At 33.3% G+C, this 26,881-nt stretch overlaps 1 protein-coding gene and 1 pseudogene across 5 annotated transcripts in view; one reads left to right on the top strand and one right to left on the bottom strand.

The window, feature by feature from the left end:
• ARK2N (arkadia (RNF111) N-terminal like PKA signaling regulator 2N) overlaps positions 1 to 26,881 on the top strand; it is a 62,842-nt gene that overhangs the window by 16,827 nt on the left and 19,134 nt on the right. For 4 of the 5 annotated variants that reach the window (XM_039842461.1, XM_039842465.1, XM_039842473.1 and 1 more), the window contains 2 exons: positions 3,205 to 3,989; positions 23,689 to 23,871. In XM_039842461.1, coding sequence (XP_039698395.1) covers positions 3,275 to 3,989; positions 23,689 to 23,871 — 898 coding nt within the window. In that variant the 5' untranslated portion in view covers positions 3,205 to 3,274. The remainder of the gene's footprint in view (positions 1 to 3,204; positions 3,990 to 23,688; positions 23,872 to 26,881) is intronic. The other variant, XM_039842484.1, reaches the window with a different exon arrangement.
• On the bottom strand, positions 2,962 to 3,080 carry LOC120589449 (uncharacterized; annotated as a pseudogene).

The following is a 26,881-nucleotide window of genomic DNA, read 5'->3' as shown; positions in this document are numbered from 1 at the left end:
TTGGGGAAAATACTGTCCTAATAGGATAAATGCTATATTTTGTATATTAAGTATTTCATTGTAAATTCTCTGTGAATGTTAGAGGGTTGAGAGCCTTTCATCCCATTTATAAGATGCAACTCCCATTTGATAATTTTATCATTTTCTACTGCCATCTGCTTTTGACTACTTCTACCAGAAATGTCCACTTTGCCTCACTCCTGACCAAGAACATTATAGGCAGTAAATACTGTTTGGAGAAGATTAATCTGTACATATGACATCTTTTTCTCTTGTGTTTAGGGTACATCATTTTCTTCTTCAGGGAGTTTTGTCAGAGTGTCTATTTCTACTGTCTGTGACTTTTTTTCTGTGTTTTATGAATTATAACAAAATTCCACTCTAGGGGGAAATTCTAGTAATTCACTGACCAAATTTGGCCTGGATGGTGGTTAGTGTCATGAGCAGAAGAAGCAAAACTTCTTTTTCTGCATAAGACTTTTCAGTAGACCTTTATGTTGAGTGGATTTTTAAATAGTTAATACTTGTATGTGATTCAAAATTCAAAAGGTAAATACAAGATATAGTAAAAAAGTCCTTGACTCCTGTTCCTCATTCACTCTGTTTCATTGCTAGGGCAGCTGATGATACCATTTTCTTAAGTATTCTCCCAACATCTATGCATCTACAGACAAACTCATATATAAATATAATTTTGTTCTTTATTTACACAAATGGTATAATGTACCTTTTTGTTCATTTAACATTATCTATTGAAAATTCCTCCATATTAGTATACAAAGAATCTTTTCATTCTTTATGGCCACATTGTGTGGACATACACACAATAAGCTAATTATTTATGTGTACCCTTTATGTTTAATGCCAGCATTTGTGATTGATTTGGGCATACTTAAGTGGTTTTTACTGCAATACTGGTTGCTTTTTTAAGCAGCAGAAGTCATAAATCTCAATAAACACTTAAATTTGAGGAACTTGAAATGAAAGGTAATCATTTGATTGATGTGTCATATTGAAAGACATAGATGTTGTCATGTTTTCTTAAAAGGCAAAACAGCCTGGATTCATTTGTGCTGCCCACACATGATAATTTATTTACAGAAGAAACAAGACTTTTATGGTCATTTTAATAAATTTACTTTTCAACCCATTGTTATATTACATAGTTTGAAAAGATCCAGTGGCTTCTGCTTTCAAAAATTAGAAACGTTTGACCCTTGTGTATGTGGCTAATATTAATTTCATTTATTTGAGTATATTTCTCAGATATTTCAGCTTTAAGAAAAAGCTTTATTCCAGAATATAAACTTCATTCTCTACAGAAAAAACAATTCTCTTTTTTATTCAGCTAGAAAATCTTGGTTTATTCCTCATACCTGGGGCTATTTCATGCCTGTGAATATTTTATTTCCTGTTTGTATTACCAGCATGCTTCATTTATGACACTAGTAGTTTGTTGGTTTAACTTTTACTCCCTCTGTTGGCTTTCAGAAGTGTTACATTCCTTTTGTAATGGTATTAGGAATAACATTTATGCTTATTTTTATTTAATTCAGAAATTAGTAATGATGCAGATGTGCTTGTGAAATAGGCTATATATGGGATTGTTTTAAATTAATAAATGTTTCTAGTGGCTGTAAGTGTTCTAGTTTTCGTGAGTGTATTAAGGTAAATTTCATCCGAATGCCTGTTTTATCAGTAGCTGAGAAAAGGGTCATGAAAAACAAAAAACAAGTATTTAGAAAATTTGTGTTTATACTAAGCAAAAGGTAGGCTGGGCATGTTAGATCAATAAAAGGATTTTTCAGATATTTTCTAGTTGCTGCCTACCATCTAATGAACTATCAAGTAACTCTGAAGTGATGATGTCTTACTGTACCTGACTAGCATACCATTTAGCTTAATGTGTGTGTCTGTGATCTATGAAACATCATGGTAATTGCCCTTAACATCATATGTACAGGTCGATGTATTTACTTGCCTTGCACATTCTTAGCATTCTCTGAAAACCTACCAGTTAATGAAGTTTGCATTGTACAGGTCACAACTCTTAAATTAAGAGTATGTCCTGTTTCTCCATGATTAAGTGGAATTGTAATACTGTAGGGTTAGGGGTGTTAGGTTCTAAAATTAGCATATGAAGTAGAAATGTGTGTAGGGTGTTTTCTCTCAAACCTCTTAAGTCATTCATAGAATAGAGTGTACTAAGTTTTCTAAGTTCACAAAATAGTTGGTCTATATTTAGTGGCTATTGTTTATGTATAAACACTGGACTTGCATTCAGCATGATGAGAGAGGTATGTGGGAATTAGGAAGGACTGAGGGAACAACAGATTCAGGCCTTTCATGTCAATGCCCTCTAGAGCAACCCCTATTAAGAGGAATGGCAGACAGGTTTGATGCCAATAACTACTCAGATCGCTCATTTGTCAAATGTACCTAGTTGAAGTTTTTAAAAATGTAAATGTACATCTGATGCTATTCCTCTTTTACTTCCCCCCTTTCCTTTCTTTGATGAGTTGAGTATAAAAGTGGTCATTCCAATTGACTTGTTTTCTAGTCCAGATTTTTAAAGCATTCTTTGTCATTTATATCAAAGTCAAAACATACATACTAACTCTATTAGAATTTTGATCCCTTTCTTAAACACTTTAAGTTTTAAAGTTGAAAATCTTTGGTTGCTTGCTGGCCTTGCAATTTTAGGAATAGAGGATTAATGTGCCATTTTTGGTAGCTGTGTAGGCTAGCATTTTAATAATACTAAGTCTTGAATTTGACTGTTGATGAATATGTGAAGATACACATCTTTTATTTTTATTTTTTAAATATTTATTTATTTTTAATTTTATTTAATTATTTATTTTTTATTTTTTAGGCACGACAACCCTTGGTTGACCTCACAGATTGCCAGGACCTTGTCAGCTCACAGTACCCCCTGCCTTTTTTTTTTTTTTTTTTTAATGTCTACAGCACCTGGTCTTCCTAGGTGGTCTCCCATCCAAATACTAACCAGGCCCAACCCTGCTTAGCTTCCAAGATCAGACAGGATCAGGCTTGTTCAGGGTAGCATGGCCGTAGACGATACACATATTTTAAACCCCTGTATGATGATAATTTTTGCCACCCACTCAGAAAGGTAGATATTTGTGTTAATTAAATTATTTGCCATTTCTGCTTATTGATTTTATGTGTTTTTTTGTACAGGTTGCTTTCCTGTTGCATCTTTGACATAGTTTCCTAGACTCTGCTCCATGATTTAACTCGAAAGTCTGAAATGAAGATGGAGGAGGCAGTGGGAAAAGTTGAAGAACTCATCGAGTCTGAAGTCCCACCAAAAACATCCGAACAAGAGACAGCTAAGGAGGAAGATGGATCTGTAGAACTGGAACCTCAAGTCCAGAAAGATGGAGTAGTGGATTCTACAGTTCTTTCTTCAATGCCCTGCTTATTGATGGAACTGAGAAGGGACTCTTCTGAGTCTCAGTTAGCATCCACAGAGAGTGACAAGCCGACAACTGGCAGAGTTTATGAGAGTGACTCCTCTAATCACTGCATGCTTTCCCCTTCCTCTAGTGGTCACCTGGCTGATTCAGATACGTTGTCTTCTGCAGAAGAGAATGAACCCTCCCAAGCAGAAACAGCGGTAGAAGGAGACCCTTCTGGAGTGTCTGGTGCCACAGTTGGGCGTAAGTCTCGGAGGTCCCGATCTGAAAGTGAAACATCCACTATGGCTGCCAAGAAAAACCGGCAATCCAGTGATAAACAGAATGGCCGAGTTGCCAAGGTTAAAGGTCACCGGAGCCAAAAGCACAAGGAGAGAATCAGGCTACTGAGGCAGAAACGGGAGGCTGCTGCGCGTAAGAAATATAACCTGTTGCAGGACAGTAGTACCAGTGATAGTGACCTGACTTGTGACTCAAGCACGAGCTCATCAGATGATGATGAAGAGGTTTCAGGGAGCAGCAAGACAATCACTGCAGAGATACCAGGTAGAGGATGTTTTTTAAACTGACTGTAGAGCACCTGATAGCATTTCTCAGCTATCAGGCTCAGTGCTCAGTTAGATGAGTGACACTTGAAAAAATCCAGGAAACCTGCAGCTCTGTAAATTTGAAGACTGCAGTGTACTAACAAGACATGGCCAATTTAAAAAACCTGTTCTGAGGTTTCCAGTGCACTTTAGCACATCAGCAAAAAAAAAAAAAATTAAATGGTTAATGATAGAGACAAGATTATTTTTAAGTAATGGAATTTTCCACAAGTCTCTTTTGCTGTAACACATTACCTGAACTCCCATCATTGCCTTTTTAGCACTGCTTAGATTTAATACTCATTGTTCACCATTATTACTAAGTACATTTTTCTCAGGAATTAGGCACCTTGCTTAATTATATAGCCACTGCACTCAAGCTTGTGGTGTCTAAAATAACGTGTTCTTTTGTTAGTTTCTAAAAACTATTCCTCCTAAAACAGTAGTTTTCTGTTTTTCCTCTATTCAGTGCATGATAAGCTAGTTATCCTTGTTGCACATATTTTTAGTTCTAAGTTGTCACTCAAATTGAAAATGTTTTTTTGCAGAACTTTTCCCTTACTCTCTGAAGCTTTAAAAAGTTGGGTAGAAATTGCTTGTTCCAGGTCTCATTGGTATAAGAATTTAATTTACTACATGTCTGACATATCTACTTTCTCCATATTATCATATCTGGTACTGTGCACTACAAAGGCAGTCTTGAGATTTCATAGTGGAAGAAAGATGAGGTCTGAACAGTTCTTAATTGGTGAATCCTCATTATGGAAGAGACTTATGATTAGGAACATTTCGTAACCTATACTTAATAGATCATGACAGAATTGTTTATTGCTACATTTAAGGGGAAGTTTTGGTTTTCAAAGTTTTATGGGTTACTATGTTTTTTCCTCTTAGTTTTCTGAAAGATTTTTTGTTTCTACACATGAAGACAGCATATTGCTGATATACAAAGAATATTTCAAGAAAAAGAATATTGTTTAATTAAACCTATAGCTAACCAAAACTTACATAAACTCAATAACAAGAATGATTGGTTTTAAAGCACTTTGTAAGTCTTTTAACTTATAATAATAAAAGTTTCATCTATAGAGTATACTAAATATGAGTTTTTAAGTCATTAGAAATGCTTACTGTTTTAATATATTGAATTCCTATGATAGTTACTTGTGTTAAAATAAATGTGTAGGGAGATAGGATTTAATTGAAACTCATCAGTTGAATGCATGAGAGAAGCAGACTTCAGGTTGTTCTATGGCAGGTTGTAGGTATATTTTTTTGCATTTAATAGTTTGAAGAAAACTTTATTAATGCCTGTAAAATTATTTATTCATTTATTCCTGTGTTCTGTTCTAATCTGTTAATATCATGATGGATCTCTTGATACAGTACTTAATTCTACTCACTAAACAGATTTTTATGTAACCACCCCAGTACTTTACCTTTTTATGGGAAGAGAGAAGTTAGATGAACAAAATTCTCTTTGCAGATAGACTCCATTGTAGAGGTGGCATGAGAAGTGTCTTCTTGTTCGACTTACATTGGTTGAGTGTGCTTTGTTCATATTTGCCAAACCTTTTTGTTAATTGACTACCTTGACCAGCGCGTAAATCTTTTAAAACACTAGTGGTCGCCTTTTTTTAGTCTGTTCTGAATTGCATACTAACCAAAACACCAAAGTAAATTATTTAGATCTATAATTTAGTTTCTGGTGTTCACACCATTTAGTAAGTTTGTAGCTTTTGAAAATACATAGTTTTCTAAGGTAATTATGGAGAATCAAATAATAGGGTAGGAAGCAGGGTTGCTGTATATGACTGCCTAGGCTGCGTGAAGCACAGTTTCAGGAGGTGTTGTTCACATAAGACAGGTATGAATGGGCTTTCCTGGAGTTATGCAAAGCAGCAAAGGTGGAACAGCCTGAACTAAAGTATTAGGAAGTTTGTTTCAACTGTCCATATTGTTATCCCAGGAAAATTGTAACATTGTACATTTTTAATGATTATTGGTGCCTCAGTTTCCTGAATCACATTATAACTGTGGAGAAGAGGGATGCACTCAACCTTATAGCCAGGGCAGTTGTTGCAAAGTTCTATAAATTGTAAAGATAGGATAAATTATGAACTGATTTGAGTGTGACAACATGGACATTCAGGTGAACCTTAAACTGGATGTGCCTAACAGAATCTCTTGGATGTTGAAATTTGAATCCAGCTGTTTACACAGAATGGAAACCAAGAGGAAAAGTAAAAACTGAGGCTCTTGCTATACTCTTTTGTCAAGGTAATCTAATTTAACAATTCAGAAAATGCTTTATTTGTAAACTTTTGTTTGGCAGCAACTTAAACGTTGAAGGCATTATGCTAAGTGTTCTCTAATGCCAAATAATTTAACAATTAATCATTTTCTTTTAGGAGTGGAAACAATGATGAAGACCTGTATATAGTGCATGATAATGCTTAATAATTGTGTTTGCTATCTGGGCAACTGATGTTTATGAAGACTTTTTTTATTTAACAGTTAACTGGCAAACAACTTAGTTTGTACACTAGACCATTCTTTCCTTGAAATTTTTGAAAATATATTACTGTTTGGAGGTATCATACCAGAATAATTCTGGGAGTTCTTTCATTTGGGGGACTTGAAGATGAGCAAAAATAAAGTATTTCGTAGTGAATATTAATGTAAAAATACTATGTGGTGGTCTTGGGTATTTAAGGCTTTTATCAGATGAATCATTTATCTTTATAGATGATCTTTTTGTACTGTTTATCTCTTTGCAGTTTTTGATTAGAGTATTATTTCTCCAGGTTGGGGAGTTCTCTGCAAAATCACTTTGAAACTAGATCTGTCAAGTCTGCTCTAGCAGAGAATTTTGATTTTAGTGAATATGAATAATGGACATCAGATTTCATTCAGTTCAACAAATTAATTCTCTGAACAGACTAACTTATATGCATCAGTGTACATGGGCAGTGGGGAAAAGTTTTTTCAGTAACTTGTTTTTCATAAATATTTAGTCTAGCATAAACCTTAGGGTAACTTCATCTTGTCTAGACCCGTTTTTGTGTGGTTTAATAGTTACCATATAAATGCCTACTCAGTGAGGTTCCAAAAATAATATTCAGTTTGGTAGGCAGACACTAGTTAGAAAACCTAATTGGTCTGTTTTGGAGAATATTGGAGAGGCTGTTGAAGACAACTTAGATCACCTGAATTCCCAAACCGTGTGGCCAGGCCAGAACAGCTTAGCCCCACCTAAGCCAGAATCTCACCACTCATTATTCATCATACACATTTATGCATTAACATGCATCGTGAAATTTATCTCACAGTCTTTCTCAGGTAGAGATGTATGCTTGGTCAATTAACTCTTATTTGGAAATTTAGAAAATAAAAATTTTTAAGTAGTAAATCCTTTGTAGAAAGTTTTGAAAATGTGAAGTAGAAGATTAAAATCACCCATAGTCCTGTTTTTGTCAACATTTGAGTATTTTGCCTTCCATAATATATAACAAAATTTATCAAACTGTGTATACATACTTCTTTTTTCCTTTCCCTCTTAAACATTGCATTTTGAGCATTTAATCAAAGCACAGTATTCTCTCTAAAAATTTTTTTTTTTTTTTGAATAGTTCAGCTAAGATAACTTCCCAAACATTGATCCTCTGGGGCTGTTTGGTTTTTTTTGCTATTATAAGAAAGGGCATGAACACTCAGCCTTTGACACATACTGCCAGACTGCTTTTTAAGAATATATTAAGTCTGTTCCATCTAGGAGCTTGATTATTTGTTGCATTTTATTCTTACTATTGAATATCTTGCTGATTTGATGGCAGAATTGTATTTTATCATTAATTTGCATTTCTTTAATCACTAGTGAAGTTGAAAAATCATGTTTGGCGATTTGTATTCTTTTAGTAAAAAGTCTTCATGTTCTTTGCATGTTTTCCTCCTGCTACATTTATTTTTCTTAAGATTTATGAGAGTTCTTAACCTATTAGGGATCGAATTACCTGGAAAAAATTTAATATCACTTAAGCAATGGGAACTCATGGTGGAAGATAAGACCCCCAAACCCACACTGGGAATACCATGACCTTTTTCCTGTATTGAATATGAAGTGGCTAAAAGCTCCACTTTCCCATTTTAAGCCTTTTATAATCTGGGTATATTTTAGTAGCTATTTAGGAAACTCACTAAATACATTGGTAACAAAACACTGAGACTAAGTAATCAGATAAAAACTGCTTATTTTCAGCTTAGTAAATGCAAACAAATCAGGTTAAATCCAAGCAGTTTTCAATCTGGTTGTATATTAGGATCACTTGGGAAACACTAAAAACTTATGATGCTCACGGCCTACTCAATTAAATCAGAATCTCTGGGTCTGACCCAGGCATCAGCATTTTTCCCTCAGCTTTTGGTGATATAATTGACATATAACATTGTATTAAGTTTAAGATGTACACGTGATTATTTGATATATGTTTATATTGTGGAATGTTTACCACAGTAAGGTTAGTTAACACACCCATCACTTCACATATTAGAATTCGTGGGCGTTGAGAACTTTTAAGATCTGCTCTCAGCAACTTTCAAATATACAGTTGTTAACTGTAGTCATCATGTTGCACATTACATCCCCAGAACTTATGCATCGTATAGCTAAAAGTTTGTACTCTTTGATCACCTTCGCCCATCCTCCCCTCCCCCTAACCACCAGTTTGCTGTTTCTATGAGTTCGTTTTTTTAAGATTCCACATATAAATGAAATCATACAGTATTTGTCTTTTTCTGTCTGACTTATTTCTCTTAGCATAAATGCATCAGCATTTTTAAAGCTCCCCCATTGATGACAGTGAGCTTCCAGGACTGAGAACTCAGTTGAGCAGTGATATTTTAAGTCACCCATAGCCAAAAATTATCACGAAACTGGTAATCTGGTTTAATTAAGTTCTGTTATTGCTAGTGGGTATCAAGTTCTATACAGTGGAGTCTTGTTTTTAAAAACTTATTAGTTCTAAAAACCACAGTTCTACATTAATTAACAAGCATGAACACTTTTATTTATTTAAGGGGATATTTTAAAAGCATGCATTGTTTAAATGTGATTTTCTCTATGCTACAATGTCTGGATAGGTAATGTTCCCTCAGGTTTCGAAGCTTTGCTATCTTACTGGTGGCTATCCTTTCACAACCTCTAATGTTAAAGCACCAAGGTATTATTTTCTGCCTGTTTTTCCTAACTTATTTTTTAAAGTTAGTGCCTATATTAACTCTATATATGCAGAAGCAGAAGCTTTGCTTTCGATATGATTCTTTTTCTCAAAGTAGGATATATCTTAGTATTAATAAAAGAACATATGTGTGTTTAAGGTGACAATATGGTCCCTGTTTTTTTTTCTTTTTTTAATAGACTTTATTTCTTAGGGCAGTTTTAGGTTCACAGCAAAATTGAGCAGAAGGTGTAAATAAAGATTTCCCAAATATCTCCTGCCCTCACGCATGCCTAGCTTCCTCCACTATCAGTGTCCCCCACCAGAGTGGTACATTTGTTAAAATTGACACACCTACATTGACACATCACCATCACTCAGAGTCCATAGGTTACATTAGATTTCACTCTTGCTATTGTACATTCTCTGGGTTTCAACAAATGTGTAATTGGTCCCTGTTTTTAAGATCTTGAATTATCTTGCTTATCAGTGTTTGTTGCTTGTAGTCATCTTTGAGGCTGAAACTTATCTCACTGTCCCTAGCATAAGTATTTCCACACCATTTTCTGAATCAGGCTTTTAAATATACATTTTTCATTGTTTGTTGAAAAATAAGCAATGCCAGAATATGAAACAGATCAAAGTAGCCATCTGAGTTTCTGTCCTATTCAGTTAAGTTTAGCCAGCACTTAAAGTGAGAATAAACTGCTTAAAGAAAAGTTTCATATTCTTTAAATTCCACTTAGTATTTCAGTAAGCTAAATATACTACACTGTGGGGAAAGGTACTTTCTTCTTGAGGAAGTTTACTTATAAACAAGATTTTTTTTTTTTTTTTTTTAAACACAAAGGGAACGGAGTAATTGGGAAAAGAATAAGATGAAGTTAGAGGGAAGGTTGGTAATAATAAACTTTGTGAGGCTTTTAATTGCTAGGTAGAATAGTGCTAAACATTTTGTCCTATCCTTTTAGGCATTGAAAAGAGGTGGCATGACTGATTAAACAGTTCTTATTGTCTAGGAGAAACAATACTGAGACCTGGTAAATTTTTCTTTTGTATCTTCATAAAAAGCCACTATAAGATAAAGTGAACTGTATTTTCAGAAACATCTGAAGTTAATTATAATAGAGCACTTCATAGATCTGTTTTTTATAAGACTTCCTGATATAGATAGTATAAGGCCAAATCGATTGATTCCATCAGTTATTCATTTATTCAACAAATACATGAGCACTTACTATGCAGCATTGGAAGTGCACCAGTGAATGAAATGTTCCTGCTCTCATGGATCCTAATCTTTTTTGAAGAGGCAGACAATAAACGAATTTATCATATGCTATCAGCTAGGGATATACACTGTGAATAATAATAAAGCTGGATATAAGAGATAAAGATTGACTTGGGATGGGCTAGAAAAGCCATTTTGGATAGTATGGTCAAGTGGTCTGGGGAGGTAACCTTTTTAATAGCTCCCTGAGGAAATGAAGAGTTCAGTATAATTTTTTTTTTTTTAGAGACCCAAACTATATGGGACTCAAACCAAGGGTGATCTGGCTCAGTTCAAGGATAAAACAATTATTTGTAGAGGAGCATATCCTAAACTGAAATCCTATGAAAACACTTTTACTGATGTCAATAGCTGTACACTATGCACACATTTGGAAAGTGCTGGCTCATGTGGAAACAGGTTTCTCTACTGTAGGACAACTCAGCCATTAATGTGCTCTCCAGAGGGGCTGGCTGGATAGCTTATCATACCAGACTTCACTGCAAAACTTTTCTTTTTTGAGATATACCTTTTAACACCCTTGCCTAGACCATTGTTTGTAAAAAGCTGACTCAGAGATATACATGGATTGTGTGTATCCTTTATGTGGTTTTCCATAAGGAGTTTTTTAAAACTTAAAACAAGAGTGTTTGATAAGACTCAGTAAGCTGAGAATTATTGTGTAGTGATTTATAATGGGCCAGCTGCCAAAACGACTTAGAATTTTAAAGTAAGAAAAATAAAAATATTCAAGGATACAGTGGTTTTCAACCAAGGCCATACATTTAAATTACCTGGGGCGCTTAAAACAAAACAAAACAAACTTACAATGCCTGGAAGCCCACCTAGGTTTTGGTTTTGTTAAACCACTCAGGTTTTTTTGTGTTTAGCCAAGGTCGTAAACCACTGTTATAGGTTAATAGTTACTTGTATAGTAACAGAATATGTGTTCGTTCCCAGGCCAGATAGAGTGAAGCTATGAAAAATGGTAGTGTTATGTTAGTAGTTTTATGTTTTCTTGGAATTACTTCCTTTTGTGTAGTTAAGTGCTGCTAATTAATGCTCTGTTTATATGGCTGTTCTTAGTAATGCTTATGCTATTTTCCTGAATAAGCATGTCTTAATAAAAATATAATTTTCTGAATTAATGATGTTTTATCAAATGGGCTCAATGTCTTTAAAGCTGACTTCATTCATGCTGGGGGATCTGAAGGAGCACACAGGGAAATTCCAGGATTACTTGACAGGGGTGCTGTGTGAGATAGGAACTGCATAGGCAGTGTCCTAGAAGAGGCCATGAGCTGTTTTTCCGAGATGCAGAGGCAGACAGAGAAGTTCCGCGTATGGATGGAAAAGTTAACTCACCTTGACATTGGGGAAGAGAACAATCCGCTCCTGGAATCCCGGGAACTTAATATGCAGCTAGTTGGCCAAAGCATTTCCCCTATTGCTCCATCAGGTGCTTACATGCAGATGCCTGATTTCCAAGAACTGCTACCGTAGGCCTTTGATTCTTTTGTGACTTGCGGGAATGTTGACAGTACATTAGAATTCCCAAATACTTGTAAAGGTTTTTTCAACTAACTTTGCTGAAAATGGGAATATTTCAGAACAACCTTTGAATCACAAAGTTGTGTTAACTGCTTTTTGGATTGTGTAAGAAAGAATATGCTTTTGCTCATTGTAAGTTTCTTTTGATTATGTTTTAAAAATTATAATAGTAAATAGTTTCTTTTTAAAAAATTAGATTCTCAGAACAAAGCAGAATTTGACAAATTTTAGCTTGAGTTTTGTTACTTAGGTTGGAACATAGAACCACATTTATATGATAATGAACATAGAACCACATTTATATGCTTTTTCATGCCAATATGTATATATATATATACACACACATATGTATAGGGAGTCTTAGTGAATCCAGATAGGTGAGTAGTTAATTTCTTGAGAATCTTTCAGCATTTATTTAATATAAATACTATTGACTTGTTTCTTCCAGTGGAGGGAGTCATATAATCCCACTCTTGTCAGAAATCATGGATGAATGTACTGCATGAACATTTTTATATCATTCTTCCACTTGCAGTTTTATGAACTATGTTGCTTCAATGAATTATGATATTAGATAGCATTTGTATGCAGGAAGAATGAATGAATTTTTGAGCAAATATATGCTCTATACCTACTATGTAAGACACTGTGGGGAAAGCAGATCAGATTGGAGTTTGGTATCGTGCATGAGAAAAACAATCTTTTTCATTGCTACATAGATGAATTTTTATCTTGAGCTCTATCTTAAAGCTCAGTGCCTGAGGCAATAGCCTGGCAGACATCATCCAGTGAAATTGGTACCCTGATATGAAAGGGTAACTCTAGAGGAAACAGATGAAATGGTCACTCTATTAAAGGGTATGTATTGAACGGGTTTTAAGTTACTAGTGACTAAGTGTATTAGCTAATGTGCTACCAATTTGATTTTGTTTTCAATCCCTGGAGTGAAAATAAACGGCCCTTTGGCATATTGAAGGGCCTGTGGAGTGTGTCAAAGGCAGGATTGAAAGTCTTGCAACATTGTATCTGTTTGTATGTGTAGCCTAGGATTGGGAAATACTGGTATTTTATCTTTTCTTCTTTGGCGAGAATATTGTGAGAAATGGTTAATTTAGGATGAACTGTTTCAATAGAAACATATAACTTTGCTAAAGCTAACTGGTTTTTTAAATATTGTGTTTACTACTGGATTTACTTATAATAAAAATTTATTCAAATTTATCACAGTAATTTCTCAATATAAAAAAGTTAATTGTTTTATATACATAATAGAGTTGCAGCTTTGGAAAAAATTTAATTCATAAGAGGAAGGATAGGTGGTATGTTCGGAGTTTCATATACAAACAATCAAGACCTTTATTTTAATAATTTCTCAGTAACTTTATTCAGAAAAATTCACTTTTTAATTCAGTCCTACATGCAAATATTTGCAACTTGTAAATTAACCGTAATAGACTGAGCTCATTTTTTTTTTCTTTCCTAGTTTTGAACTGAAAAGTAACTATGTGATTTAATGTTTTCTTTTTAGAACTTGATTTATGAGAATTGAGAGTTAACTTTGGGGAAAGCTTGTTAATGTACTTAGTTCTTTTTTAAGAATATATGTATGAATTGATGAAAAAGACTAGAAGTTTCTTTTTTTATTGTGTAATGACCGTCATATTTCCTGAATGTAATATTTGACAAATAGGGGTAAAGTTTGAATACTAATGCAACTTAAAATAAATTTCTTAACATGCTAAGCTCTTGCTTAATGTTAGTATGACTTTTCACCAGAAAATATATAGGAGTTTATTATAACTAATGGGTTTTTCTCTGAAATAATAGTGCAACACTTGTAAACTATTTTAGCTAATATTTTTTTAAATCAAATTTTATATCAGCAGGCAGAACATATTTGTTTTGGATGACTGACCAGTTTTTAACTAATTCTATAATCTTTAAGTTGAGATGTTTTCATAGAAGCTTGTTCTGTCTTCAACTTTTTACTGGGGTCTCAGATTTTACTAGACATGGTATCTTAGACAAAATATTAATTTCAGCATGTTAACATGACTACTTATTGATGCATGTTTAAACTGCTTCAAGCACGTAACAGGTTTCTTTTTTGTTTCATGATTTAATAATATATTAAGGATGTTTTGAAATGCTTTTTATTTTTAAAATAGAAAATATGAATTCATCTTTTAAGAATTAATATATAGACACATTATTCCTAGTATTGACTAGATATATTCTAATTTTTGTTATCAGATAATTGAGTAAGGTATAGTTTTGTTGCCTTTAAAAGAAAAATGAAAAATTTCAATGGAATGGAAGGTTTTATTTTATTTTATTGAGATATAATTGACATACAACATTATATTATTTTCAGGTATACACCATAATAACTCAATATTTTTACATATTGACAATTTATCACAGTAAGTCTAGATAATATCTGTCACAACACATAGAGTTTTTTTTGTGCGTCAAGAACTTTTAAGATTTTTAGCAATGTTCAAGTATACAATACAATGTTGTTAAGTATAGAAGTTTGCATCTTTTGACTTCCTTTCATACACCCCCACCTAGCACCCACCACGTCTGGCAACCCCAATCTCTGAGCTTGGTTTTGTTTTTTTGTGTGTTTTTCTTTCTTTTCTTTATTTTTTAGATTCCATCTATAAGTGAGAACATATGGCACTTGTCTTTGTCTTAGGATAGTACCCTCAAGGTCCATCCATGTCGTTGTAAATGGCAAGGATTCATTCTTTTTTATAGTTGAATAATTTTCCTATTATATATATGTTTATGTGTGTGTGTGTGTGTGTGTGTATGAACATCACATTTTCTTGATCCATTGATGGACACTTATTTCTATGTCTTGGCTATTGTAAATGATGCTGTAATGAACATGAAGATGCATATATCTTTACGAGTTAATGTTTTTGTTTTCTTTGGATAAGTACCCAGAAGTGGAATTGCTAGATCATATGGTAGTTCTATTTTTAATTTTTAGGACCCTCTATCTGGTTTTCTATACTGGCTGCACCAATTTACATTCTCAACAGTACACAAGAGTTCAAACTTAGGTTTTAATAATTGTTATCCAAGGTAAGAATAATATTTTGAATATTTAGAAGGCGTTAAACACTAATAATTTTGAGAAACCTTTCTACAGAATTTTGCATAAAGATTTTCTGAAAAGAGAGGTTTTGGTAAAAAGAAAAGGAACACCAGAATACATTGATTTAATTCATAGGATGTATGCCAAAATAGTAAAATCTGTTTAAAAATAAAATTCGATAATTTGTGGTATGGAAGTTTACCCTTAATTTTGTAACAGAAACATATATACTGGTTTATCCTGGTTTTCAGTTTCTCATAGGGCCTTGAAAATGTGTGAAGGAGTATTGTTTTGAAAAACAATGTTTTTATGAGTTGTGCTTTAAAAAGATTACACCTTTTCCAGATTGCATAATTTAAAAATCCTTTCAAAAGAATTGTTTTTGTTTTATGGACATGAAAAGCAGCATCAAGTATTCGAAGTAGTTTTAATACTTTTTTTTAAACTGTTATGTTGTGGATTATTGACTTTTTTTTAAACTGTTATGTTGTGGATTATTGACTGTTATGTTGTGGATTATTGACTTCTTTCACTGAGGCAAAATAAGTACTTACAAGTACTTAATACTTAGAAATGGGAATTACTTTTGTATTGTATGGTGACGTTTTTATGTAGGTGTTTTAGGTGTGCCTTGTTGTCTTCCCTTAATTTACCTTGAATTCTCTTAATTTTCTTTGAATTTTAAGGTTAAGGAGTATGTCCTGTTTGGACTCCTTTGTTGTCTATTAAGGGTTAATACTGGAAAGAAACTTCTTTCGATCTATAACATTAATGTAGACACAGTTGAAATGCTGTTTAAGAATAAATTTGTTACCTGGATTATTTCATTTCTCTGATATGTGTATATTGAATTTAGTTGCTGGTATTTAAAAGAAGGCATTCATTACTCCCTCACTAAAGGTAAATGTGTTTTCTGATAATCTGTCTTTAGATTGCTTTCTGCCTAGTTGGTACTAATTCAGTGTTCTAGGACGTTAGATACCTAATCATTTTAAGAGAATTTAACCGGCAGATTAAAATGATCTGGTTATTTGAGCCACTTTAGATAATAACTCTCTTAATTATATTGATGCATATTTGTGTGCATTATTAAAATTAAGTATAATAAAAGCCCAAATAAAAATTTGATTTGGAACATAATGCAGTGAAATTGAAATCTTGAGATTTAATATTTTTCCTGAAGTGGGGTCCCCTCCTTAGAAGTAGAATAAAGGATTCTCTCATTTTGGGTCTCCAAGAGAAAAGCTTGTTTTTTTGTTACCAATCCAGAGGAATGAGCCTAGTCTCAAGGGGGTGGGTGGGTGTGTGTGTGTGTGTGTGTGTGTGTACCTTCAGAATTCTGTAATTCTGTATTTTTATTATTATAGTTGACAAGTTGCTGGAGACATAACTGTGCAATAATCTACAGGGATTTTAATGGATTCAGATCATTAATATAATATCTATTCATTGTTTCCTAAGTGTAAGAAAAAAATGTTGCCAACAAATAAACCTAATTAGAGTGAATAAATTGGAGGAAGAAGAGCCATTTTATCTTTTTTTTTTTTTTTTTTTTTTGGGTCAATGAAAGGTTTTGGACCTCTTGATTGTTTCACTAGCAGACTTGGAGTGAAAAAGAATATACAAGAACCTATCTTGCTTCATTGCTTTTGTCTTTCCTAACTGGTTATGTAGATTTGACAGCAGTGGTCTCTGAAAATAGGTATATCTCAATTTACATGAGATTTATTACTTAAAATTTATATGCCAGCCAGAATATTAGAAATGAATTCATTTAAATCTGCTTGTTAATTAAAGAAATGCTATAGTGAATCCTTTTGTTGAGCAAACAGAGCACCCCAGATTGATATTACTGAAAATTTTTATTTTTAATAACTGAATTTGCTTAATGGTACAGATACATGAAAGTTATAGGAAAGGTGGTATACAGGCTTTATGCTATCATCATTTTTTAGACTAACAAATTATAGTCAAGTTATCTTAAAGAAGGTGACCATTTAAGTAATTGTGTCTGTTATGTTTTGTTTGGCTTATGTTGATTTTGCTGTCTCCCGATTGTGTTATTTAAATGGTACAGTAAGGATGCAGTGAAAAAGATTTTGTGGAATGCCACATGACAGAAAACACCGTATCAGAATGATTTCAGCAAATTTATTAAAATTTATTAAATTAAGTATTACATTAGTTATATAAAAATTGTTCTCAAAAAAAATTCTTCTCAAAATCCTCTCCAGAACTGGCATATATGCCTGCAGTCATTGTATAAATAAGAAATTTGTGTTTTAAATTTGTCCAGAACAGTTGTATATGAGTCGTAAACTAGCATGAATAGCTTGAGTTTCTATATGTACTTTTAATTTTTTTCTTGATTTTTGTTTTTAATTCCTCTGAAGTTAGGAAAGTTAATGGGGATTGACACCAAATTTAGTTTACTAGTATTGAGTTGAACTTTTCATATTAAGTTACCAGAACATAAATAGAAGACATTCTAAACAATGAAGGAATAATAATCCACGAGGAAATGTATTCTTTGGTAACAAAGTCTTATTCATATTATAACTTTAAGATTTGGGAAGAATGTTATCAAATTACTGTGATTTTTATTTTATTGCATTTTCTTTATACTTTTTATCTAACTACATTTGAAGTGTAACAAACTAACCTAAATAAATAAAAAATTTAAAAAGGAAGTGTTTCTCGTTAACTCTGTTGAGGACAGTGGTGTTATATTAGTGTTTCCCTACCAGTTAATTTACGTTAACTTGGGTCAGGAAACCTGCTTTTCCATAATGAAATTTGTAGTTAGTATAACTAATAATAGATTTTACATGTTTCTGGCATAATTTTCAGGGTTTTATGTAACTGGTATATTGAATAAGGAAATAACACAATACCGATGCTAACAAAAGGTCAAGATTCTTTTATATATCCTACTAAGTGATCCTATTAACAGTTGAAGAATATTTGGAAAATAACAAAATTTAGACTGCTTTGAGGAGTAATTAAAATCTAGAATGGATGAATCTTTAGCAGAGTACATAGATATGGGGATGTAGCTAAAATGCCATCTTTCTGTGTTTTTTCTTTGTGAATGTAGTGCAGATATTTGCTTTGTTCTCTGTAGATCTGAATCCCCAAAGCAGTAGGTCATGGATCTGTTCCTGAAATAGAAAGATAAATTGAAAGATTGTGCCCTCTTCTAGTGCCCTTTCTGTATTTATGAGTTCTCTTGAATATCTAGATAAATTACCTGAGTTATCTTTTTTGAGTAACTGCTTGATTCAGTTTTCCCAACTATGTAGTTAGTGGTGAAAGATTAAAGTTAAATTGTTTTTCTTTCTTGTGTCAACTTTTAAACTACTCTGATAATTTTAAATATTTGCTTTTACCTCTTTGATCCTTTCAAAATTAATTCTTCATCAGTGTCATAGGTAACTTTTTGGGTAGACAAAATGACCTGTCATTTACTAGTATGTTTTAAGGACATATGCAGTCCTTAAAACTTTATTCCCAACTTGAAATCTTCATAATGTCTGAATTTTTAGTAATTGAGATGTGTATGATGGAAAAAGTACAAAATAGACGTTTTATTTTAAAAATGACTTAGCCCCCAAACAGAATTTCAGCACATATTGCTGCATTTCATTTCCATTTAGCCCTATTTCTCAAAAAAAAATATTTTTTTACTAAAATAGCTTTATGATGTTATTCTGAAGAAAATATACACAATGCAGTTTCTGGTATTTAAAGATTTTTTTTTCTAGGTATGGCACTTTTCTATACAGATTTTTGTCTTTTCTAGTTGATGTAATCATCTTTTCTAAGATTCTTTGAAAATATTGCTTTCTATTTTTGCAAATTGTTCTATGTATATTTTTATGTTTCGATTGATAGTAATAAAAATACAGCATAAATATTCTTACACTTTTTCTCACTTGCAAATATAAATTTTTGCCTTGGTAAATATTTTGATGTGTAATGAAAAAGGTGTTTTTTCTTGGATAGGTTCTAAAATGCAAATTCCCTTCTGCAAGTCTTGAGGTTGGCCTTTTCTTAATGCCACACCTATTCCCCTCAGCTGGTTGCCACACACACAGTCTGCCTTCTTAGACACTTTGGCCTGTTCTTTGAGGTGCAACTTTTTTTTGATTCACTATTTGGATTGAGGCCGAGTGTGATTTTTACCCCTCCCCCTTTCTCTTGATGATGTAGACAATGGCACTGGACTTAGGCCTTTTAATTACTATAGCAACAGAGCCTGTATGGGGTCCTTTGGCAATAACAAGATAGATTTTTCCTCTCCTAGTGTGGGATTTGGGGTTGGCTGTAGTGGGACAGAGAGAAGAAATTTTCTCTGAGCTTTCTTGTATATTACTATAGCCATAGAAATGGAAGTCAAAGGGGCAAACCATGTATTGGTTGGTTTGTTGTCCCACCTTTCCTTGGGCCTAAGACTTAGCAATAGAGAGAGGAGGAGGAGTGATGTTTCCAGGTATCTTGGAGATATAAGGAAATTCCTGTTTCCCAGCTCTAATTAGATTTCATACTGGGAGACTGACAATAATACTTGTGTCAGTGGAAGGGCCCTATAGGATGCTAAATATGAAATAATCCAAAATGATCTCTATTTGGCTTTGAAACACTTGTATATGAATACATCTAAGCCGACATTTCATTTCAGGCAAATATAAAAATACAAAAGCCACATTTGTGATGATCTCATTAATTCCAGCAAAGCAAAGCATTTACTTAACAAGTTGGGTGAATCTATGACCCATATAGTGATGTTTTCTCAAAGCTTTTTTGGCATGTACAGTAAAGTTTACATACAGAGTAAGCAAACAAACAATGAAATAGGGCGGGTACTAATTATAATGGAAAGGTGGGGCAGTGAACCAATATTCGAACTTCTATTGTGTTTTGTCTTCTTTAACCCCCACCATAACCCTGTGAAGAAACTGAGTCATCTAGCTAAGGAGTAGGCAGGACTTTAACCTGTGTGTTTGCTGACAAAAATCTTTGTGTATTTCCTGTGCTGTTCCCAGTCTCATCCTGTATATTCCTCATTCCCTCAGCAAGGAAAACAACTGTAATCTATTCTGATTCCACCTAACCAGGGCTCAAATTTCTCATCCGTAAAATGAGAGTGGTAAATTATATAATTACCTTATAAAGTTTTAAAACTCTGTGCTTTTGATTGTCATCTGTAAGGAGGGATTTGTCTGGAATAAAAGTATAGGATGTTAGGTTTTGTTTTGTTTTGTTTTTGTGATTCATATTGTTTCCATGAAATTTAGAAGAGAACATATTTGAAAGAAAACATTCGTAAAATTAAACATTCGATGGCAATACAAAAGTTCTAAGGTTGTAAAAGGGTAAACAGATATGTCTGCATTTTGGTTTTTGAAAAGTTAAAACCTATTTTTGGGCTAGGAGTTCAGTGAGAGGATACAAGCCTATTTCGAGCATAAAGTGGATGATGTTCTTACATAAAAAAAGTAGTCGGTGAATTGCTCGACCTTTAATTTTCTTGCCTAGTAAGGAGCAGTAAAATTTCAAAATATTCCAGAAGGAGAAATTGCACTTTAATTAACCACAGACCAAATAATTATTAACTAATCGTGTTAAATTTACCTTTATAGGGAGATGCTTCTAATGATTGTACAAAAACTAGTGAGTTCATTATTATGAATTTTTGTTTTAAGATTGTAACAGTGATAAGAGTTAGCAGGTAGGAGAATGTGGAGTTTGGATAATCTTAAATGTTGTAAATGTGGAATGTTCTTGGATTGATGAATAAATTGTAAATTGGAAATGTTTCCATGTGTAGCGTTACTTGAACTAACTGGATGTTTTTGAAAGTCAAAATAATCTTAGTAGCAGTGCAATTATTTAACTGCATAGAGGAGTATATTCCATCCTGTAATAAATTGACAGAGTCATGTCAGAAGCATAGATAGCTGCTTCTATTATCAAATGTGCTGAATTTTTCTAGCTCCTCCTCAGTAGTGGATTTTTTTTTTTTCCCAAGAGATACTCCTTTTATAAGGCAGATAATGTCACCACAGGATCTTACCTGTCTCTTAATTCTGCTATGCAGCAAGAGCCATATTTTAAAAGAATATTACAAATTATCACCATCAGTTAGTCAATATTCACTTAGTAGTTCAAAATCCAAGCCCTGCTGCTAAGTGCATTAAGTAATCTTGGTTTACTAATGAAAAGTGTAAGGTGACCTTGGAACATAAGATTCTTAATTGTGGTTTCTTGGAAGACAAAGTTGGAAAGGCAACTACTTGAATAAAGTTTGTATAGTATTGACTTGTCATCACTTGAATATACTGGAAATGAAAAATGACAGTGATAATCATTTGTTTTAACTGTTAAGTATAATTAAAATATGAAAATATTACTGTCTTTGTTTATGATGAATACAAAATTTAAGCTAAGCTATAAGGTGTGCTGTTTGGAAATATGGAAGATGCAAGAATGAAGCCAGATAACAAGTTTATGCTTGTATTTCCTACTGATGAAGACTTTCAGACAAGTTATTTCCATGGGTAGGTGATATCACTCTGCATGTACATATACACTTAATACTTCTTTTGCATGATTATACATGTAAGAGTGGTACAATTTTGACTTGACTGTTGACCTGTTGCCTCAATTTGGTGGTTGTGGTGGTAGGGGATATGGGGCAAGTGGCTGTGAGTGGTATTAGTGATATAAATTTTAAACTAAATCACTAATTTTTTTGTAAACACAAAACACTTAAAAAATAAAGCCCTTTTAAAAATAGAACATTTGGTCAAATAGTCAATATTGTACTTGACCTTCATATCTCTGCACCCAAATATTTGGACGTCACGTAGTTCCTTTATTCCATAATAATCATTTTGAACTCTGACGAGAACTCCATAAATGATAGAGCTTTCTTTTCTTTTTTAGAAAAGAAAAACCTCAAACATGAATCAATTTTTTTGCTATTTGAATTAATCCATTACCAACTGATACCAGGGCTACACTGTTGAATTTTATGAACTTGATTTACCCTTTTGGGGGAATTAGAAATATTTTTAAGTAGTCAACTGAAATTGTCATGATCGTCAGAAATTCATATTATGATGTCTGTTCTTTATACAGTGGCACTTAACTCATTTGCCTTTGTTTGGTCATTTTTTTTGTTGTTGTTTTAAAAATGTTGCTACGTAAATCTATGATTTGGGAACTTAGTTTTAAGGGCTAAATACCCCAAATGTGTTCCATGTTGTTCAGTGACAATTTACACAATGGATGTAGTATTAAAACAATAATCTTTCATTGTGTTCTATTTTGATGATTCATTGGCACATGTATTCTTTCATAGTCAAGAGTTTCATAAAATTGGTGTGTTTCATGTTAATTTGATGATATTAAAAAAGCTTTATGGAAATGAATGGTTTGCCTGCACTTTATAAATAGTTGTTGGGGGAGAAACAGCATTCTTTTATTTCTGCTCTCTTCTAAATTGAAGTTAGTAAGGGATGTGTTTTATACTCGATTGAAAACTTTATTTTTGCTTTTTGCTGTTATGTTAGAAAAAGGGTACCATTAGCATTTTAAAGCATGTATCTATTCTACAAGCATGACTATTGAATTATTTTAGCATGAATTACTGCAGTGTAATTACTATGGAACTCAGCTGCCTTTTTCAGCTAGTTAGGGTGATTTGGAGGTAGAAAGGATCTCTTATTTTTCCAGTAAGAACTTTAAATATTTTCCTCTAAAATAACACATAAGGTTGCGTATCATTTCCTTGGAATGTGAGCTGGTTGTCTTTCTTGGAGAAAATATAAGTAGTCCTCATAAGACATCCAATGCAAAATCTTGAAGATGGATTTTGTGAGTATTGTCTTTTTGTAGTTAAATGCATAACATCCCTGTTATGTTGTTAAATGTTTAACATCCCTGATATTATAAAAAGGCTTTACTGGAAATGGATAAGTCAGTCAAATAGGGCTCTTACTCTTAACCTTATTTCTTTAGAAAGTAGAAAGATACTTAATTTTCTTGATTTTCTTCTAAATCTAGTAGGGAGGTTTTATATTAGCTACTAAGAGAAAGAATTAGATTCATTCCCTTAAAAAATATAAATTGAATTTTAGTAGTTTGCATCTGTTTTTTCCTTTAAAAATCAATTTCACTTTCTCTGTGGAGTCTTCCCCTTTTTCTTAATCTTTTGCTCTTTAAGAGTATGATGTCAATTTGGTGTAACGTTGTTCAGTATAGTCTTGTCTTCTGTTCTTCATAATAATACTCCTTTTCCTCCTTCCCAGTTGTGTCCCTCATCTTTGTAAACTTGGATTATCTTTTCCACTTTCACGTCATGTACAAAATATTGGTTGTATAAAATGCAGCTTTTCAGATCAGCTAGAAAAATAAGCTAAAGGCAGCTGGCATTTAGAGGGCTCTTAGTTTCAGAAGTATTTTTCACCCCACAAGTTAGATACAAGTATACATTTTCTTTCCTCCCTAGATGGACCTCCAGTTGTAGCTCATTATGATATGTCTGACACCAGCTCTGACCCAGAAGTGGTAAATGTGGACACTTTATTGGCGGCTGCAGTAGTTCAAGAGCACAGTAATTCTATAGGAGGCCAGGACACAGGAGCTACCTGGAGGACCAGCGAGCTTCTAGAGGAGCTGAATGCGGAGGCAGGTTGGTCTCCCTCCCCTTCCCCTTCTCTAATGGTGTAATGTGCATGTGTCCTGGCAGCTGTGTTCCTTTTAGCAGGCCCTGCTGAGGAGAGCAGGCTAACCAGAGACTTTTGGCATTAGGTGGTTGTGACTATCCAGGGTGCCATTTATAACTAACTGAAGAAGAGATTTGGGTAACATGTCATTCATCTTTCCTAATCTGGAGGAAGCAAAAGTGACAATACATAAGAAATTAATTGTAGGCATAGGTAGATTTCAGTAGGCATATTTCCTGGATTAAAAATACCTAACATATGTGAAAACCACTCAGAAGCCTAATACTCCCCACTTCCCCCTTTCCACAGTTTCCCTCCTTAACTGCTGCAGCAGCCTTGCAACTTTGGGGAGGAGGTTGTTTAAACTTGCCCTATGGGGCTGTTCCTATGCAGTACTGCACTGTTTCTTACACCTCTCAGTGTGCAGTGTGTCCCTGTTACTTCCTCTGCTGTAGTTCTCATATTTGTCTTTTCTAACTCTTTTCTTCCAGTTTCTGCCTCTGTTATCTAAGGAAAATTTCACTCCCTGTCTTACATTACTTATCTTGGTTCCATGATGATTCTTAAGAGTGACATTGATTCACTAAAAAACCCATTGCTATTACCTTGGAAGACCTTGCATAGTGTATCCAAGTTTCCTGTAGTATGTTTCTCAAAACTCAACATTCTTATGAATTTAAACCTTTTTCTAAAAGTACTAGTCCTTAAATTTAAGAAAAGAAGGGGAGGGGATTGAGAGACTGCTTATGTAGTGTGTATTTTCTTTCCTGTTAAGGAAGGATTATAATTTTCTAGTTAAATCGTAAATTGCATTGGCTTTTATAAGTGAATCTAGTATGTTAATCACTACCTAAAATATGTTTATGGGAAATGAGTTTTGTATTACAAAAATAACAATAGGTTAGAGTTTAGAACATTTTGTATTGAAGCTGTTAGGAAATAAGACAACTTCACAAATCATTGTCTTTATTCTTTCTCGGCTAATTTTTGATGGATGTAAATAGAAATCTCTTATTTGGTGACCTCCTGATTAATTTATTGTGGCTAATTTTGGAGCAGCACCTGGATTCATTTTTAACTTTGTTTTGACTGTTAACTGCCTATTTGACTTTGGGCAAACTGTTTCTTCTCTGGACTTTAGTTTTTTTGTTGTTTTTTTTTTTTTACTTCAGTTTTTTTTTATATATAAATAATTGCTTTACCCAACAAGAGTTTTTTAAGAATTTGCTCATATGTGTAAGTGCTTTTTAAAGAACTAAGTAATAATACTTCATATCAAAGGAGAGTAGTTTGATTACATTCTGTGCAATATGTATTCCTAAGTTTTATAATTTGTTCTGTATACTTGTAGTTTATCTTCATTTTTCATCCATTGACAATTAAGTGGTCCATTCTGCTTCAGTTTTATTTCCTTAGTCTTGCCATTAAAGGTGGACCACTTTATACTAAATTCTTGAGAAAAACATGAAATTACCTTTTTTGCTTTTCATTTTAGAGAATTTTAATATTAGTTTGAGCTAAATGGAATCGTTAACATTTAACTTTTTGACCTACAACAAACCCATCAATTTCATATGATTCAACCTAAGAGTACAGGATTTGGGATCAGATTCAAGTAATTGGTAGCTCGATTATTTAAAACACCACTAGCCTTTGTGTGCTTAATTCTATATTGATTGTCTTTTTGAATTATGTCACACAAAGTTCTAAACAATGTATCACTCAAGTACTTCTACCATCATTCTTAAGAAATAAGACATGGCAAAAATACGTGAAGAGGGAAACACCCATGACTTCAACTTTATTCTCCTTCCTTTTCCCCTTTCCACTGCAAAGGTATCCTGAATTTGGTATCTGATGTTTTGTGTTACTATATATTTCTTTATATTTTTACTGCATTTGTTATGTATTTGTAAACAAGCGTGTTTTAATACTAATTGGTATTATACTGAAAATGATCATTGCAACTTTTTTTAGTACAACGTTTTGTGAGCTTTGTTCTTGTTAATAAGTGTGGCTCTAGTTCATTCATTTTCACTGCTATTTAGTATTCCAATACTGTATTACCTGTAGTAATATTCCACTATGAATATATCACAATTGACTTACCTGTTCTCTTACGGGAATTTAAGGTGCTGCCATTAGCATATCTCGTACAAGTCTCTTGGTACACGTTTGTGATGATTTCTCTAGAATATAATATAGAGAAAACGTACATGTGTGTCGGGCCATAAATTATGTGTAGGTTTTTGTGTATCATAGGATGTGGTCACCACTGTTCCAACAGATCCCCATGACATTGTCTTATGAAGCCATTTATTGGCTCATTCAAAGGCTTCCCTGCTCCCGAATCTGGGAATGCAGATATGTGAGTAACAAATAAAACTTAATACACTCCAGTCTTGATGTAATTGTTATAGTGGGAATTGCAAATTAGAATATACTTAAACAGTGTTGCAACAAAATGTTAAAAGAATTTATCCTCAATGGCAGGTGTTTAGTTTTGAGATTTGAACTATTAGTATCAATTGGATGGTCATTTTTATAGTTTAAGATAAATGTTTTAATGGTTAGTATGAGTCCATCTTCTCTTCCTCCCAACAAAATAAAAACCCAGTCACTGAACAGAGTTGTCAGAGTTTAATCAATAGCAGCATCTCAGACCAGGTCTGCAGCCCTACTCCAGTTAGGATCACGTAAGTAATCATTGTACATAGAGTAGCTTGTCTCTTTCACCAAGTAGTTAGATCACGTTCTTGTAGGCAAAATAGTTTTTACTGCTTAGTTTTAGTTTTAACCAAGGCAGAGAATTGAAATTAGGAAAGCCCTTGGTCAACAAAAGACCTAGACTTTCCATTTCAACTCATGCTATGTGTTTACTTTTTCTTACTTGATGCTAGAATTGAACAGTATAGTATTGGGCAACAAACAGCCTCATTTTGAACCAGCAGGCACTTAAAATTATGTGACCTCAGG

This window comes from Pteropus medius, unplaced genomic scaffold, assembly GCF_902729225.1.
Source record: "Pteropus medius unplaced genomic scaffold, Ma_sr-lr_union100, whole genome shotgun sequence".
NCBI lineage: Eukaryota > Metazoa > Chordata > Mammalia > Chiroptera > Pteropodidae > Pteropus > Pteropus medius.
This window is presented reverse-complemented; position numbering and strand designations above follow the sequence as displayed.